This window comes from Rhamphochromis sp. 'chilingali', assembly GCF_963969265.1.
Source record: "Rhamphochromis sp. 'chilingali' genome assembly, chromosome: 1".
NCBI lineage: Eukaryota > Metazoa > Chordata > Actinopteri > Cichliformes > Cichlidae > Rhamphochromis > Rhamphochromis sp. 'chilingali'.
Window position 1 is genome coordinate 68,394,190 of NC_137929.1, and position 13,907 is coordinate 68,408,096.

The 13,907-nt window shown below is 46.0% G+C and overlaps 1 protein-coding gene across 1 annotated transcript; it reads right to left on the reverse strand.

Moving 5' to 3' along the window:
• Positions 1 to 1,025: 1,025 nt before the first annotated feature.
• LOC308409163 (uncharacterized protein) lies at positions 1,026 to 13,378 on the reverse strand. The gene is made up of 3 exons (XM_080901723.1): positions 12,975 to 13,378; positions 1,452 to 1,573; positions 1,026 to 1,281 (listed from the first exon to the last, which is right to left on the reverse strand). Exons 1-3 carry the CDS (start codon positions 13,246 to 13,248, stop codon positions 1,276 to 1,278), a joined length of 402 nt encoding a protein of 133 aa, XP_080757849.1. The 5' UTR covers positions 13,249 to 13,378; the 3' UTR covers positions 1,026 to 1,275.
• Positions 13,379 to 13,907: the final 529 nt, after the last annotated feature.

The window sequence follows — 13,907 nt, forward strand, 5'->3', positions numbered from 1 at the left end:
TGTGTCAAGTCAGGTCTCACATACTGGCTCACTCCCGGCGGCTGCTTGGCATCCGTGACTCTGTCAGGCTACTTTGGGGGGTGGAGGGCCCTCAAACCTCGGGCCACTCTGGTGCAGCTGGCTGCCGGCCCTCTCTGACTTCTGCACTGTGGCTACTGGGTGACATCCCATATAGGCATCTCTTCAGCTCTTTCAAGGAGGGTGGAGCATCTGCCCATCCGGTGGTCCTGGGGGGGGGCTGAATCTATGGCTCCCCACACCCACTATCAGATCTTTACACGGAAAAACCTTTTGAATACAAGTGCACACAGGTGTGCGTCAAGATGAACCGAATCAACCTTTTGGGACTGCAGGGAGGGCACTGGCTGCCTCGAGAGCGAAATGCCGTGACCTGTTATTGGAGATACAACATCAGGAAATCTGGCTACCTGTGATTTTACCATATTAATGGCTACTTTTAAAGCGTTCCTTGAGCTTGTTGAGACCCACATTACAAATGACGTTACATCCTCAGATCAGAGCCCCAAATAAAGCTTATTGTTATTCATGTTTTTATTATTGGCTCCAATGGAGAGGTTGTTGTTCAGTTCCACCTGCAAACACAGATCCCGTTTGAGTTGCCTCAGGAAGCTCATCTAGTGCAAAACTGCCAAATCAAACATGCTGAGCTACCGGCTCCACCTGTTTATTATTTATTAATAATAAATTATAGAATGTGTTACTGTTTATCTGCAAGACCTTCATTAGGAACCTGGAATTTTAAATCATTATGCTATTATTATCATTTCAAAATGCCAATCACTGGCTGTCACTACAGGTCTGTGCTGGACTTTCAGTAACAGCCACTTCCATGCAACAACTGCCTGAAGCATAGTACACTAAAAACTCATTCTTTACAAATCCCTTTGCAGCCCTGGCAAAAGCCTGCTTTTAGTAAATGGTAGAAGGACTGGTTCTTATGTAGCACTTATATAGCGCTACTCTGACGCCACAGCCAGGGTTCAGTTTATCAGCAAGAGATTTTTATTTAAACAAAGGAATAAACTGAAGGCTTATTTTTGGCCAAGACAAACATCAAAGTTGAAGGCAGCTGGACATTTGGATGCAGAATGTACACTTTTTAAGCAATGGCAAGAAAAACAGATGAGCAGGGCCTTCATACTGAAAAACAGGACAAGCTCTAAATCTTAGCAGGGAGCTGACGGGACTGGCAGAGAGAAAATCCTCTTCTTCCCATCCTCCTTTAAATTTGATCTGGGAAACTCCATCAATAACTCAGCCCTGATGCACAAGAGAACGAGAATGAGTAGATGGTTAAAAGAGAATCCAGGAGATGGAAAGACAAGACGAATAGAGGAGCAAAGAAATTATCACAAGGACCCACAGTGGACAAAGGGTCATAATCATATTTTGTGAAGCAATAACTTGTTGGATAACAGCTGAATGTGTACCTGCAGTGTCCTCGGACTGGAGAAAACAACATGTGAGTGTGTATCTGTAATTTTATTGGCTGATTGTCTGAAGTTCATATCCTGATAGGTGACTTGACTCAGACTTGATGACAGCGTCCTTTCTGCAGGAATGAGAAAGACGAGGATTTAAACACGAGACAAATAATAAAAGATTCTAAACCGAAGACGTCTGCCAGCATGGAGCACAAACTGGGCGTCATCAGGACGCTACAACACAGAGCGAACACCATCCCCACAGACACAGCGGCCAGGAGGAACATCACATCAAGAAGGCCCTGAGTAAATGTGGTTATCCCAGCTAGTTAGATTAGATTAGATTAGATAGAACTTTATTAACACTAGCATCCCCAGGCTTCGGGTGGGTTCCTCTGGGAAATTCGATTTCCAAAAAAGCACAGCACCGACAGAAGTTACAGAGTTACAGAATATTTTATATATATATATGTGTGTGAAGCTCCGCTTCACACACACACACACACACACACACACACACACACATATATAAATACAGAGACAATATAAATAAAATATACGAAGGGGATAAATAGAATAAATAGGAATAAAAAATAAAAATACAAGTGAATTGCACATTTCAAGTATTGAGTCTATTGCACTGTTGACTATTTACAAAAGTATTGCACAAAGGTATTGCACAGTGAGGTGAAGAGGCACTACAGCTTAGTTGTTCCCCCCTCCTTTGTCCTCCTGTTTCCCCTCCCTCTCCCCTCCAGAGAGGAGTTAAACAGTCTGATGGCGTGTGGGACAAAGGAGTTTTTAAGTCTGTTAGTTCTTGTCTTGGGGAGAAGCAACCTGTCACTGAACAGACTCTTCTGGTTGTTAATGGCCGTGTGCAGAGGATGCCCAGCATTTGTGACAGGTTGAATGACTATTGCATATAAAACTGTTCAGTTAATACTAATTCATATCAGTTGATATAAGGACGAAAATAATGTAAATATGGTAAGAAAATGGTTAAGAGTTTATTATTTTTCATGTTATATTAATGGCTTTCATGTTACTTAAGAGAACTGCAATCTATACATCAGTGATCGGCTAGTAAGCCTTTTCTGGGATCGATTAGTAGTGTCTCTATTCTCCACTAGGGGGCTTTCGCGCGTTCTCCTCACTGCAATAAACTACTGCATGAGAGACGCAAGTCATAATCACTCTCGTGATTCTTTTCCCCCTGTTTTCAGGTAAAAGTGTTTAAAAGTTGATATATTTCCAATGTGTACACTGTTAAGATATTTAAGAGGTAATCCTTCATTGTTTTGTAAGCGTTAAAAGCATTACATTGCAGTTTTGTGCACATATACGTGGCGGTTTTGAGCTGTGTTTTGTACTGTGTAATGGCCATTAAGATAACGGCAGGAGCTAAAAACACCACGATTGTCAGCCATTTTGTCAGGAAACCTGCTCAAGTATATGTATAGTAAGCACTTTAGTATTTCGGTTTATTATTTAGTGTTTTTCTTCCACCATGTGACATTTAGCAGTACAGAATGTGAAACGTTTCTGCTCATTCTCACTGCAATAAACTACTGCATGAGAGACGCAAGTCATAATCACTCTCGTGATTCTTTTCCCCCTGTTTTCAGGGGTGTAACATTTGGAGGCACCGCTGGGATAGCTGCTTAGATGTCCGGTGTCCACAATCTGCACATCGTAGTCCAAGCCAGCTAAATCCCCCCCACTACAACCCAGGCAGACTGCAGTGAGGAAAGTGTTGCTGTCGAGGCGAACTGGTAGCTGTGTTTTAGCGCATGTTTCCTGAGGCCAGCCAGAGATCATCAGGGGCTGCAAAAGCGACTCAGCTCAGCGTCACCCGTACATGCAAAATTCTTCCAGCCTACTGCCACAATGTCTTCGGTGGAAGAGCTGCGAGAAGAGGTTGTGCGTGAAATGCACACTCTGTCCAAAGACCAACTAGTGTCAATCTGCGAGTTCCTTGGCATTGCAGAGAAAATAGATGTTAGCAGAAAAACACGACTGTCACTGCTAACACACATCCAAATACACATTGAGAGAGAAGGTATAACAGTACTTGAGGATGAAGGAATGTCAGAACTGTTGTTGCTTAATGATAAGATTGCTGAAATAATGAAAGAGACAATTGTTGAGACTGAACCAAATGCAAATGAAGAGGGTGATTCAGGACACAGAGAGCAACCAAATACTGCAACCTCACTGGTAACAGAGACAGCTAATGCAGTTAACACAGCAATTATTTCTCACTCCCAAGGTAATCGCTTTGTCCCTAACTCATCTGTGTCAAGTACCCCCCAACGACCAAGCCCTTACTGGCAGAAAGATTTCAAAATATCAGGCCAGATTGGCGAACCAGGTCAAAAAGACAAACTGACATTTTCCAGTCTTGCTCACCAGATCGAAAATGGACTGAGCAGAGGTTACTCAGAGCTTGACATTGTAGATGCTGTCATCAGAGCTATCTTGCCAGGTCTACAACTACGCAGCTATTTGGAGGGAAAAGCTCAACTCACCCTTCCGACTCTACGCCGCATACTGCGCTCCCATTTCCAGGAGAAGAGCGCCACCGAACTGTATAAACAACTTGCCTCTGAGGTACAGACCCCAAAAGAGACTGCTCAAAGCTTCCTGATGAGAGTTTTAGATCTAAAGCAGAAAGTCTTATTTGCTTCCCAAGAATCTGAGTCAGGACTCAAATACGACCCAGCTTTAGTTCAGCGTATGTGTTTGCACACCATACTCACAGGCTTCCAGAGTGACAGTGTCAGGATAGATATGCAGCCACTCCTGTTAGACTCTAAGACACCTGATGAACTCCTGTTAGAGAGGTTAAATATGGCTTGTGCCAATGAGGCAGAAAGGAAAAACAAGAAGAGATGTTTAGCATCACAGACTGCTACAAGTGTGAGTGCAGTGCAGTCAGATGATGTGTCACCAGCTAAGAACCCTGTGAAAGAAGTTAAAGCTAAGATACCACCCGAGCTTTTAACTGAGTTAGCGGAGCTTAAGACAGGTGTAGCCTCCCTGAAAGGTCTCAGTGCAGAGATAGCTCAGATTAAAGAGACTCTACAGCAGCCGGTGGCTGGTCCTCAGTCATATGCCCCACCACCAGTTATGCAGTATGATAGGGACCAGCAGTATTATAGTTTCCAGGGCCTCCGTCAAAGGCCACCACCCCCTCAGTATCCTGTACAGCACTACACAGGTAGTCCAGCCCGCCGTGAGAGGAGGTGCCACATCTGCCAGCAGAATGGAGTCAACGAGCGCTGCACCCACTGCTACCTCTGTGGGAGTAGAGAACACTTTCAGGCTGGATGTAGAAGCAGAGGTATGAGACCATATAAAGAGAAACATTTAAACCAGCAATGGTTACCACCGAGGGACGAGTGTTAACCATGCCCATCATCCACAAGTCCCAACATTGCTCCAACTGTAAACAAGAAAAGTCAGGCACGAGACAGTGTTCAGCATGTAAAAACGCACTTTATTGTTCAAGAACATGCCAGAAACAACACTGGAGACAACATAAGAGACAATGCACTGGCTTAAAGACTAAGAAAGAAAATGAGACTGTCCAGGTACCACTGTCGCCAGCTTATGTAAATTCCCCTCACAAAGTCACATCTCTGGTGGGCAGGCAATGTCTGGTTGAGTGTTTTCTGGACGGCCACAGGCTTCAAGCTCTATGGGACTCAGGCTCACAGGTATCAATCATCGATGAGAAGTGGAAAAAGGACTATCTGCCACACACAGAGCTGAGAGATGTAGCAGATATTATGGACACATCTGAACTCACCCTGACCGCAGCAAATGGGACCAACATGCCATATCTTGGGTGGGTTGAGACAACCTTCCAACTTGTTTCCGGAACGGAACAAACTGAGAAATTGACCATCCCCATGTTGGTAATGAAAGGTTTTCAGCTCACATGCCCTATTATAGGCTACAATGTAATTGAATACATTGTGAATAAGACTGACCAAGCTAAACTGTACAGCACAGTGAGAAAAGCATTTCCCAGCCTCAAAAGACACAAGGTGAAAGCTTTTATACAGGCTGTTAGTGCAGATGCAGTTGACGAGTACAAAGTGATGACAAAGAAAGACTGTATTACTGTACCAAAAAAAAGCCACATGCATGTTGAGGGTCGTATAGCAGCAGGGCCATTTAAACAAGATATGGTCATGATATTTGAGCCAGACTTAAACCCCCAGTGGCCAGACAATCTTGAGTTTTTTGACACTTTGGTTAAAGTTAAGAAGGGTACTTTACCTGTCATAACACTAGGTGTCTCTAACCCAACTGACCATGAAATTGTCATTCCAGGCTGTACATTAGTTGGCTCGGTTCAGACTATTACAGCTGTTTTACCTGCCCAGGTGTTTGAAAAAGCCGCATCTGTAGCTACTGTTAACCAGACAAATACACAAGCCCAGTGTAGCGCTAGCGAAGAGTGGGACCCACCTGTAGATCTTAGCCACCTGGGTGAAGAGCAGAGAGTATTAGCAAAACAGATGCTCAGAGAGGAATGCCAGTCTTTCTCTAAAACAGACAATGATATAGGCTGTATTGAAAAACTGAAAATGACCATATCACTCAAAGACAACGAACCAGTCAAACGAACATACCTGTCTGTGCCACGGCCGCTCTACCAAGAGATGAAAAGTTACCTGCATGATTTAATAGCACAAGGCTGGGTCAGGAAGTCAGACTTGTCATACTCCTCACCAGTTGTTTGTGTTAGAAAAAAAGATGGTACTTTAAGACTGTGCATAGACTACAGAGACCTGAATCGGAAAACCCATCCTGATCGCCAGCCCATCCCACGCGTCCAGGACATTATGGACAGTTTGGGTGGAAACTCCTGGTTTTCGCTTTTAGATCAGGGGAAAGCGTACCACCAGGGGTTCATGTCAGAAGAAAGTCGTCCACTCACTGCTTTTGTGACCCCCTGGGGATTATATGAGTGGATTCGCATCCCCTTTGGACTTATGAATGCCCCTGCAGCATTTCAGCGCTGTATGGAAGAGTGCCTGGATGGGCTGCGCGACAACATCTGCATCCCCTGTCTGGATGACACATTAGTTTACAGCAAAACGTTCAAAGATCACTTGGAGGACGTGAGAAAAGTGCTCCAGAGATTGAGAGGCTTTGGTATAAAGCTTAAGCCAAGTAAGTGTGACATGTTTAAGTCTGAGGTGCGCTATTTGGGCAGAATAGTGTCTGCAGAGGGCAGTAAAGTGGATCCTGCAGATTTTGAAGCAGTCAAAGCACTCAAAGGTATAAAACCACAAAATGTTGGTCAGCTCAGAAAAATGTTAGGCCTTCTCTCCTACTACAGACAATACATAAAAGACTTCTCCAGAAAAGCAGGTTGTTTGTATGAACTGTTAAAAGCTGACAAAACCACAGAGAACTCAGACACCACAAAAGGGACAAGGGCAAGACCAAAGAGAGCCAGTCAAGTTGTGCCCTCCTCAAAACAAATCGTGTGGACTGACCAGCATCAACGTGCGCTTGAGGAACTAATAGACTGTTTGCTCCACCCACCAGTGCTGGGGTTCCCAGATTTCACACAGCCGTTCATCGTACACACAGACGCCTCACACAAAGGGCTAGGCGCAGTGTTGTACCAGAGACAAGATGGTAAGCTGCGAGTTATTGCTTATGGCTCCCGTACTCTAACAGCGGCTGAGAAAAACTACCACTTCCATGCAGGAAAACTAGAATTTTTAGCATTGAAGTGGGCTATCACTGACAAATTCAGAGACTATTTGTACTATGCCCCAACATTTACTGTCTATAGCGATAACAACCCGCTAACGTACATTCTGTCAACAGCCAAACTGAATGCCACCACATCAAGATGGGTCGCTGAGCTCGCTGATTTTCACTTCACCATTAAGTACAAACCAGGGAAGGAAAACAGTGATGCAGATGCTTTATCAAGAATGCCACTTGATGTCGAAACCTTGATGAGAGACTGCTCTGAGGAAGTGCCACCGGACACTATTGCAGCTGCTATCCAGGCCATTGAGGTACAGAAAGACACACCTGCCGCATGGACACTCTCAGCTGCAGCAATGTCAGTCACAGCAGACGGTGAGCCAGCAGAAGCAACATTCACACCCATACCAAAAGAACAGCTTAATGAAGCGCAAAAGTCTGATCCTGTTATAAGCCCTGTATTACAGTGTAAACAGACAGATTCAAAACCACTGCCCAAAGAGCTAAGAACATTTGACCCTAAGACAAAATGCTTGTTCAGAGAGTGGGGGAAGTTAAGACTAGATAACAATGGCATCTTGTACAGGCTCACTTCTGCCCGGAAACAGCTAGTCCTGCCAGATCAGTTCAAAAAGACTGTACTTGAAGAGCTGCACAATAATATGGGCCATCAAGGTGTTGATCGCACAGTGTCTTTGATACGTGAACGCTTCTTTTGGCCACACATGCAGGCAGACATCGAGCATTATGTGACCAACGTTTGTTCCTGTGTAAAGCAGAAAAAGCCCAGCCATGAAACAAGAGCTCCTTTAACAAACATTGTAACTACGCAGCCCTTTGAGCTGGTGTGTATAGACTTTCTCCATCTTGAAAAATGCAAAGGCGGTTATGAATATATTCTAGTGATAACTGACCACTTCACACGTTTTGCCCAAGCCTATGCCACCACCTCAAAGTCAGGCAAAACTGCTGCAAACCTGATATTCAATGACTATGCCCTAAAGTTTGGCTTCCCCTGTCGCATTCACCATGACCAAGGAGGTGAATTTGAAAATCAGCTATTCAGTCAGCTCAAGAAACTGTGTGGCATGGCCGGTTCTAGGACAACACCCTATCACCCAATGGGGAACGGTCAAGTTGAACGTATGAACAGGACATTGTTGCAAATGCTTAGAACGCTAACTGAAACACAAAAGTCAAACTGGAAGGAATCTATCAACAAGTTAATGTATGCATATAATTGCACACGTTGTGAAGTCACTGGCTACTCCCCATTTTACCTACTGTTTGGACGGTCACCCAGGCTACCAGTAGATATGCTCTTTGGACTGTACTCAGAAACAGATTTTAGTGATCACAGAGACTATGTTGAAAAATGGAGAAAGGGCATGGAACAAGCATACTCTATAGCAAATGAGAATGCAAAGAAAGCTGCTGAAAAGGGCAAAAGACACTACGACACAAAAGTAAGGAGTTCTGTGTTACAACCTGGCGAGAGAGTTCTGGTCAAAAACCTGACACCTAGAGGAGGCCCAGGGAAACGGAGAGACTATTGGGAGGACACTGTTCACACAGTAGTCAGACAAATGGGGCCTGACCTCCCTATCTATGAGGTAAGACCGGAGAGAGGCAGAGGGCGCTCTAGAGTGCTTCACAGAAACTTGCTTATGTCATGTGACCACTTACCTTTTGAAAAAGTGCCTGAAAAAGATAATCGTACAAGACATGAACAGAAAAAGACTGATAAACCTGTCGCTGTTGCGCCAGACTCTGATGATGAGGGCAGTGTTGATGAATACCGCTGTCATTACACACCACCTCAACCTGTGTCCCAGCCATCAGAACAAGAACTTCTCACAGCAACGTCTCAGCCCGCAGCTTCAGTCCCTGCTCTTGCACCAACACCAGAGCCTCTTGCTGGAGACCATCTGGAGGCGCCTGACCCAGCTGCCGTGGAGACAACTTGTGAGGAGGCAGAGCCCGCTGCAGGTGACATACCTGCCCCTCCTCCACCTGTGGTACTCGAGAGACTTGAGGAGGAGACACCTCAGCGGCCACAGCGAGAGAGACACCCGCCAAGACGGATGACGTATGACCAACTGGGCACCCCATCTTGCTACAGTGTTCAGCCAGCACCGCAACTGCTTCCTGTGTACCCGGGCCTGGTTCCATGGTTTCCAGCTGTGCAGTCATACTGCACCCAGCCCATTGGTTTGTATGGACTCCAGCAAATGTAAGTTGACACTTTTCCACTGATGACTTGAGAACTGTACTTAAAGACTGTCATCAAGAAAAAGACATGAACTTTTCCCCATCTGTGGATTATAACCATAGACAATAGACTTTGTGAAGACTCACATATGGACTGGTTATAGACTTTGTCTTCAGTCACCAGTGATGGACTGTTGTGAAACAGGTGTTAAACCCACAGAATTAAGGACATTGGTTCACTCTACTGTTGATGTCCTGACTACAAGAGAATATAGACTGAAAAGCATCTTGTTGGTATAATGTCGGGACGACATTTTTTGAGTGGGGGAGAGTGTGACAGGTTGAATGACTATTGCATATAAAACTGTTCAGTTAATACTAATTCATATCAGTTGATATAAGGACGAAAATAATGTAAATATGGTAAGAAAATGGTTAAGAGTTTATTATTTTTCATGTTATATTAATGGCTTTCATGTTACTTAAGAGAACTGCAATCTATACATCAGTGATCGGCTAGTAAGCCTTTTCTGGGATCGATTAGTAGTGTCTCTATTCTCCACTAGGGGGCTTTCGCGTGTTCTCCTCACTGCAATAAACTACTGCATGAGAGACGCAAGTCATAATCACTCTCGTGATTCTTTTCCCCCTGTTTTCAGGTAAAAGTGTTTAAAAGTTGATATATTTCCAATGTGTACACTGTTAAGATATTTAAGAGGTAATCCTTCATTGTTTTGTAAGCGTTAAAAGCATTACATTGCAGTTTTGTGCACATATACGTGGCGGTTTTGAGCTGTGTTTTGTACTGTGTAATGGCCATTAAGATAACGGCAGGAGCTAAAAACACCACGATTGTCAGCCATTTTGTCAGGAAACCTGCTCAAGTATATGTATAGTAAGCACTTTAGTATTTCGGTTTATTATTTAGTGTTTTTCTTCCACCATGTGACATTTAGCAGTACAGAATGTGAAACGTTTCTGCTCATTCTCACTGCAATAAACTACTGCATGAGAGACGCAAGTCATAATCACTCTCGTGATTCTTTTCCCCCTGTTTTCAGGGGTGTAACACATTGTCCATAATGTCCATCAGTTTCTTTAATGTCCTTTTCTCTGCCACTGTCACCAGAGTGTCCAGCTTCATGCCGACCACAGAGCCAGCCCTCCTGATCAGTTTCTCCAGCCTGGATGAGTCCTTCTTTGCTGTGCTGCTCCCCCAGCACACCACAGCATAGAAAAGTACTCCAGCAACCACCGACTGGTAAAACATCCTCAGGAGCTTCCTGCAGATGTTAAAAGACCTCAGCCTCCTGAGGAAGTACAGTCGGCTTTGGGCTTTTTTATACAGGTGCTCTGTGTTGCATGACCAGTCCAGTTTATTGTCCACCCACAGCCCGAGGTACTTGTACTTGTTGACCACCTCCACCTCCTCCCCCTCTATCTGAACCGGCAGTGGACCTTCTCTGGACCTCCCGAAGTCCACAACCAGTTCCTTAGTCTTTGAGGCGTTGAGTTGCAGGTGGTTTGTGTGACTCCATGCGACAAAGTTCCTCACCAGACTTCTGTACTCCTCTTCCTGATCATCCCAGATACACCCCATGATGGCTGTGTCATCTGCAAACTTCTGAATGTGGCATAATTCAGAGTTGTAGCAGAAGTCAGAGGTGTACAGGGTGAAGAGAAGAGGGGACAGCACAGTTCCCTGTGGTGCTCCTGTGCTGCTGACCACAGTGTCAGACGTGATGTCCTTCAGCCTGACGTACTGTGGTCTGTCGGTGAGGTAGTCGGAGATCCAAGCCACCAGGCAGGGGTCCACCTCCATCCTGTTCAGTTTTTCCTGAAGCATACAGGGCCGGATGGTATTAAAGGCACTGGAAAAGTCAAGAAACAGGATCCTGACCGTGCCTTTTCCCCCATCCAGGTGTGAGTGGGCTCTGTGTAGGAGGTACAGGATGGCATCCTCCACTCCGACACCCGCCTTGTATGCAAACTGTAGTGGGTCCTGGGCATGTTGTACCTGTGGTCGGAGGAGGTTGAGGAAGAGCCGCTCTAGAGTCTTCATAAGATGTGACGTCAGTGCCACCGGTCGGAAGTCATTCAGCTCATTGGGCCGGTTCCTTTTGGGGACCGGGACGATGCAGGATGTCTTCCATAGGGCGGGCACTCTCCCCAGTCGCAGACTGAGATTGAAGACTCGTTGTAGCGGCTCCCCAGGTTCAGCAGCACACGCCTTTAGCATCCTGGGACACACCTTGTCTGGGCCTGCTGCCTTTCTGGGGCGAAGCTTCCTCAGTTGTCTCCTGACCTGATCCACTGTGACACTGGGAGATGTTTGGGAGGAGGGAAGGGGGGGAGATGTCTTGCTGCTGAGAGAGGGATTGGAGGAGGGGGGTGTCATGGTGTCAGGAAGGGGGGGAAGCGAGGGAGGTAGGAGAGTGGGGATTGGACTCTGTAGTAAAGGTGAGGGTGAGAGTGGGGGGGTTGTGGGCTGGTCAAACCTGTTGAAGTTGTTGAGTTCGTTTGCCTTCTCCACAGTCCCCCCCACTGTGCTTTTCTTGGTGTTGTGGCCTGTGATGGTTTTCAAACCATTCCAGACCTCCCTCATATTGTTCCTCTCCAACTTCTGCTCCACCTTCCTCCTGTAGGTGTCCTTTGCTTCCCTCAGGCAGCGTTTCACCTCCCGCTGTGCTGCTTTCATCTCCTCCTTCACTTTGCTCCTGAAAGCCTTCTTCTTCATGTTGAGGACAGCTTTGACTTCCTGTGTTACCCACGGTTTGTTATTAGGATAACACCGTACCGTCTTAGCAGGGGCGACCGTGTCCACACAAAAGTTGAGGTAGTCTGTAAGACAGTGTGTCGCCCCCTCTATGTCCTCACCATGTGGGCTCAGGAGCACATCCCAGTCTGTGGTGTCATAACAGTCCCTCAGAGCATCCTCCTTTTCTGGGGTCCATCTCCGGATGGAGCGCGTTGTGACCGGCTGCCTTTGGACGAGGGGTGTGTATTGTGGCTGTAGGTAAACCAGGTTGTGGTCTGACTTCCCTAGTGGGGGGAGGGGGGTGGCTCTGTATGCATCTCTCACATTAGCATACAGTAGGTCAATTGTCCTGTTGCTCCTTGTGGGACAATTCACAAACTGGTGAAAAGCAGCCAGAGTAGAGTCCAGTGTGGCATGGTTAAAGTCTCCAGATATAATAATGAAAGCCTCGGGGTTTTGTGTCTGAAGTCTTGCTGTGACTGTGTGTATTTTCTCACAGGCAGCTGTTGCGTCGGCCCTCGGAGGGATGTAAACACACACACAGATCACATGACTGAACTCCCGAGGTAGATAATATGGCCGCAAGCTAACAGCTAGCAGCTCCAGGTCCGGACGGCATACCGAAACTTTAACGGAGACGTGTCCAGGGTTACAGTATCTGTTGTTAACGTAGACAATGAGTCCCCCACCTCTGCTTTTTCCGCTGGGCTGCGTGTCCCTATCGGCTCTCACGGATGTGAAACCGCATAGGTCTACGTTAGCCTGCGGCGTTAGCTCGGTTAGCCACGTCTCCGTGAAGATAAACAAGCTGCACTCACGGTATAGTCTGTGGTTGTTCAGAGCGCACAGTTCGTCAATCTTATTCTGTAACGAGTTCACGTTGCCCATGATCACTGTCGGGATTGATGGTTTGAATTGCCTCCGGTGATCCGCTCTCCTCGCTCCAGCTTTGCAGCCTCTGTAGCTCCTCTTTAGCTCGGCCGGGATGTTGTGTCGCATGCCGGTCTGTCCCTTTGTTTTTAGTGCCAGCAGCTCCGCTCTCGAATAGATGAAGGAGCTGGTTCCAGAAGTTTTGAAAAGTGCATTATCCATCTTGTATCGCTATATCTAAGAGGTATAAGTAGAGGAAGGTGAAAAAAAGTTTGAAAAGCCTAGTCTAAAAAAGTTAAAGTTAACAAAAAAGGTGCGGTGTTGCAGAGCTACTTGGAAAGGCTGCCGTCACTCCAGCGCCATCTTTGATTTTGCTAGTGATGTGTCGGTCGCGAAGGAAACGCTCAGAGCCGACTCTTTGACTCTTTGGTGTGTGGTAGTAACAGGTAAATGAACATATTTTTTCAATTATTTGACTATAAATACACAAACAATACACACATGCTTTCATGCTTTCAATTGTGTAATTTAAGTGATCTAGTAGCTCTGTTTGGAAGTTCAGTTAAAGCTAGAAATGTGTTTTGGAGTTTGCACGTGCTTTGTGTCGTGGTCCTCGTGCCTCGCTGGCTCACTCTGTGTTTGGCAACATGTTTTGTGTGTTTTGTTTCCTTTGCGCTCTCTCTCCTCTGCTGGGGCGGTGCTCATTACGGGCTCCCGCCCCTGGCCCACGCACCTGTGCTCACCGTCACACCTGCAGCCGATCCCAGCTGATTTGGAGCACTATTTATGACGGCGGACCTGAACCTGTATCTGTGAGTTTGAGACTATCCCTAACCTGGACGTCTTTCTCTGTGTGTAATATATATCTATATTTTTCATGT

What these genes read in the sequence shown, in the direction of transcription:
- LOC308409163 (XM_080901723.1), bottom strand. Translation starts at nt 13,248, where the DNA reads ATGGATAATGCACTTTTCAAAACTTCTGGAACCAGCTCCTTCATCTAT. An exon ending in GAACAACCACAGACTATACC is followed by an intron (nt 1,574 to 12,974) that starts GTGAGTGCAGCT and finishes TCATTCCTGCAG; the next exon opens with AAAGGACGCTGTCATCAAGT.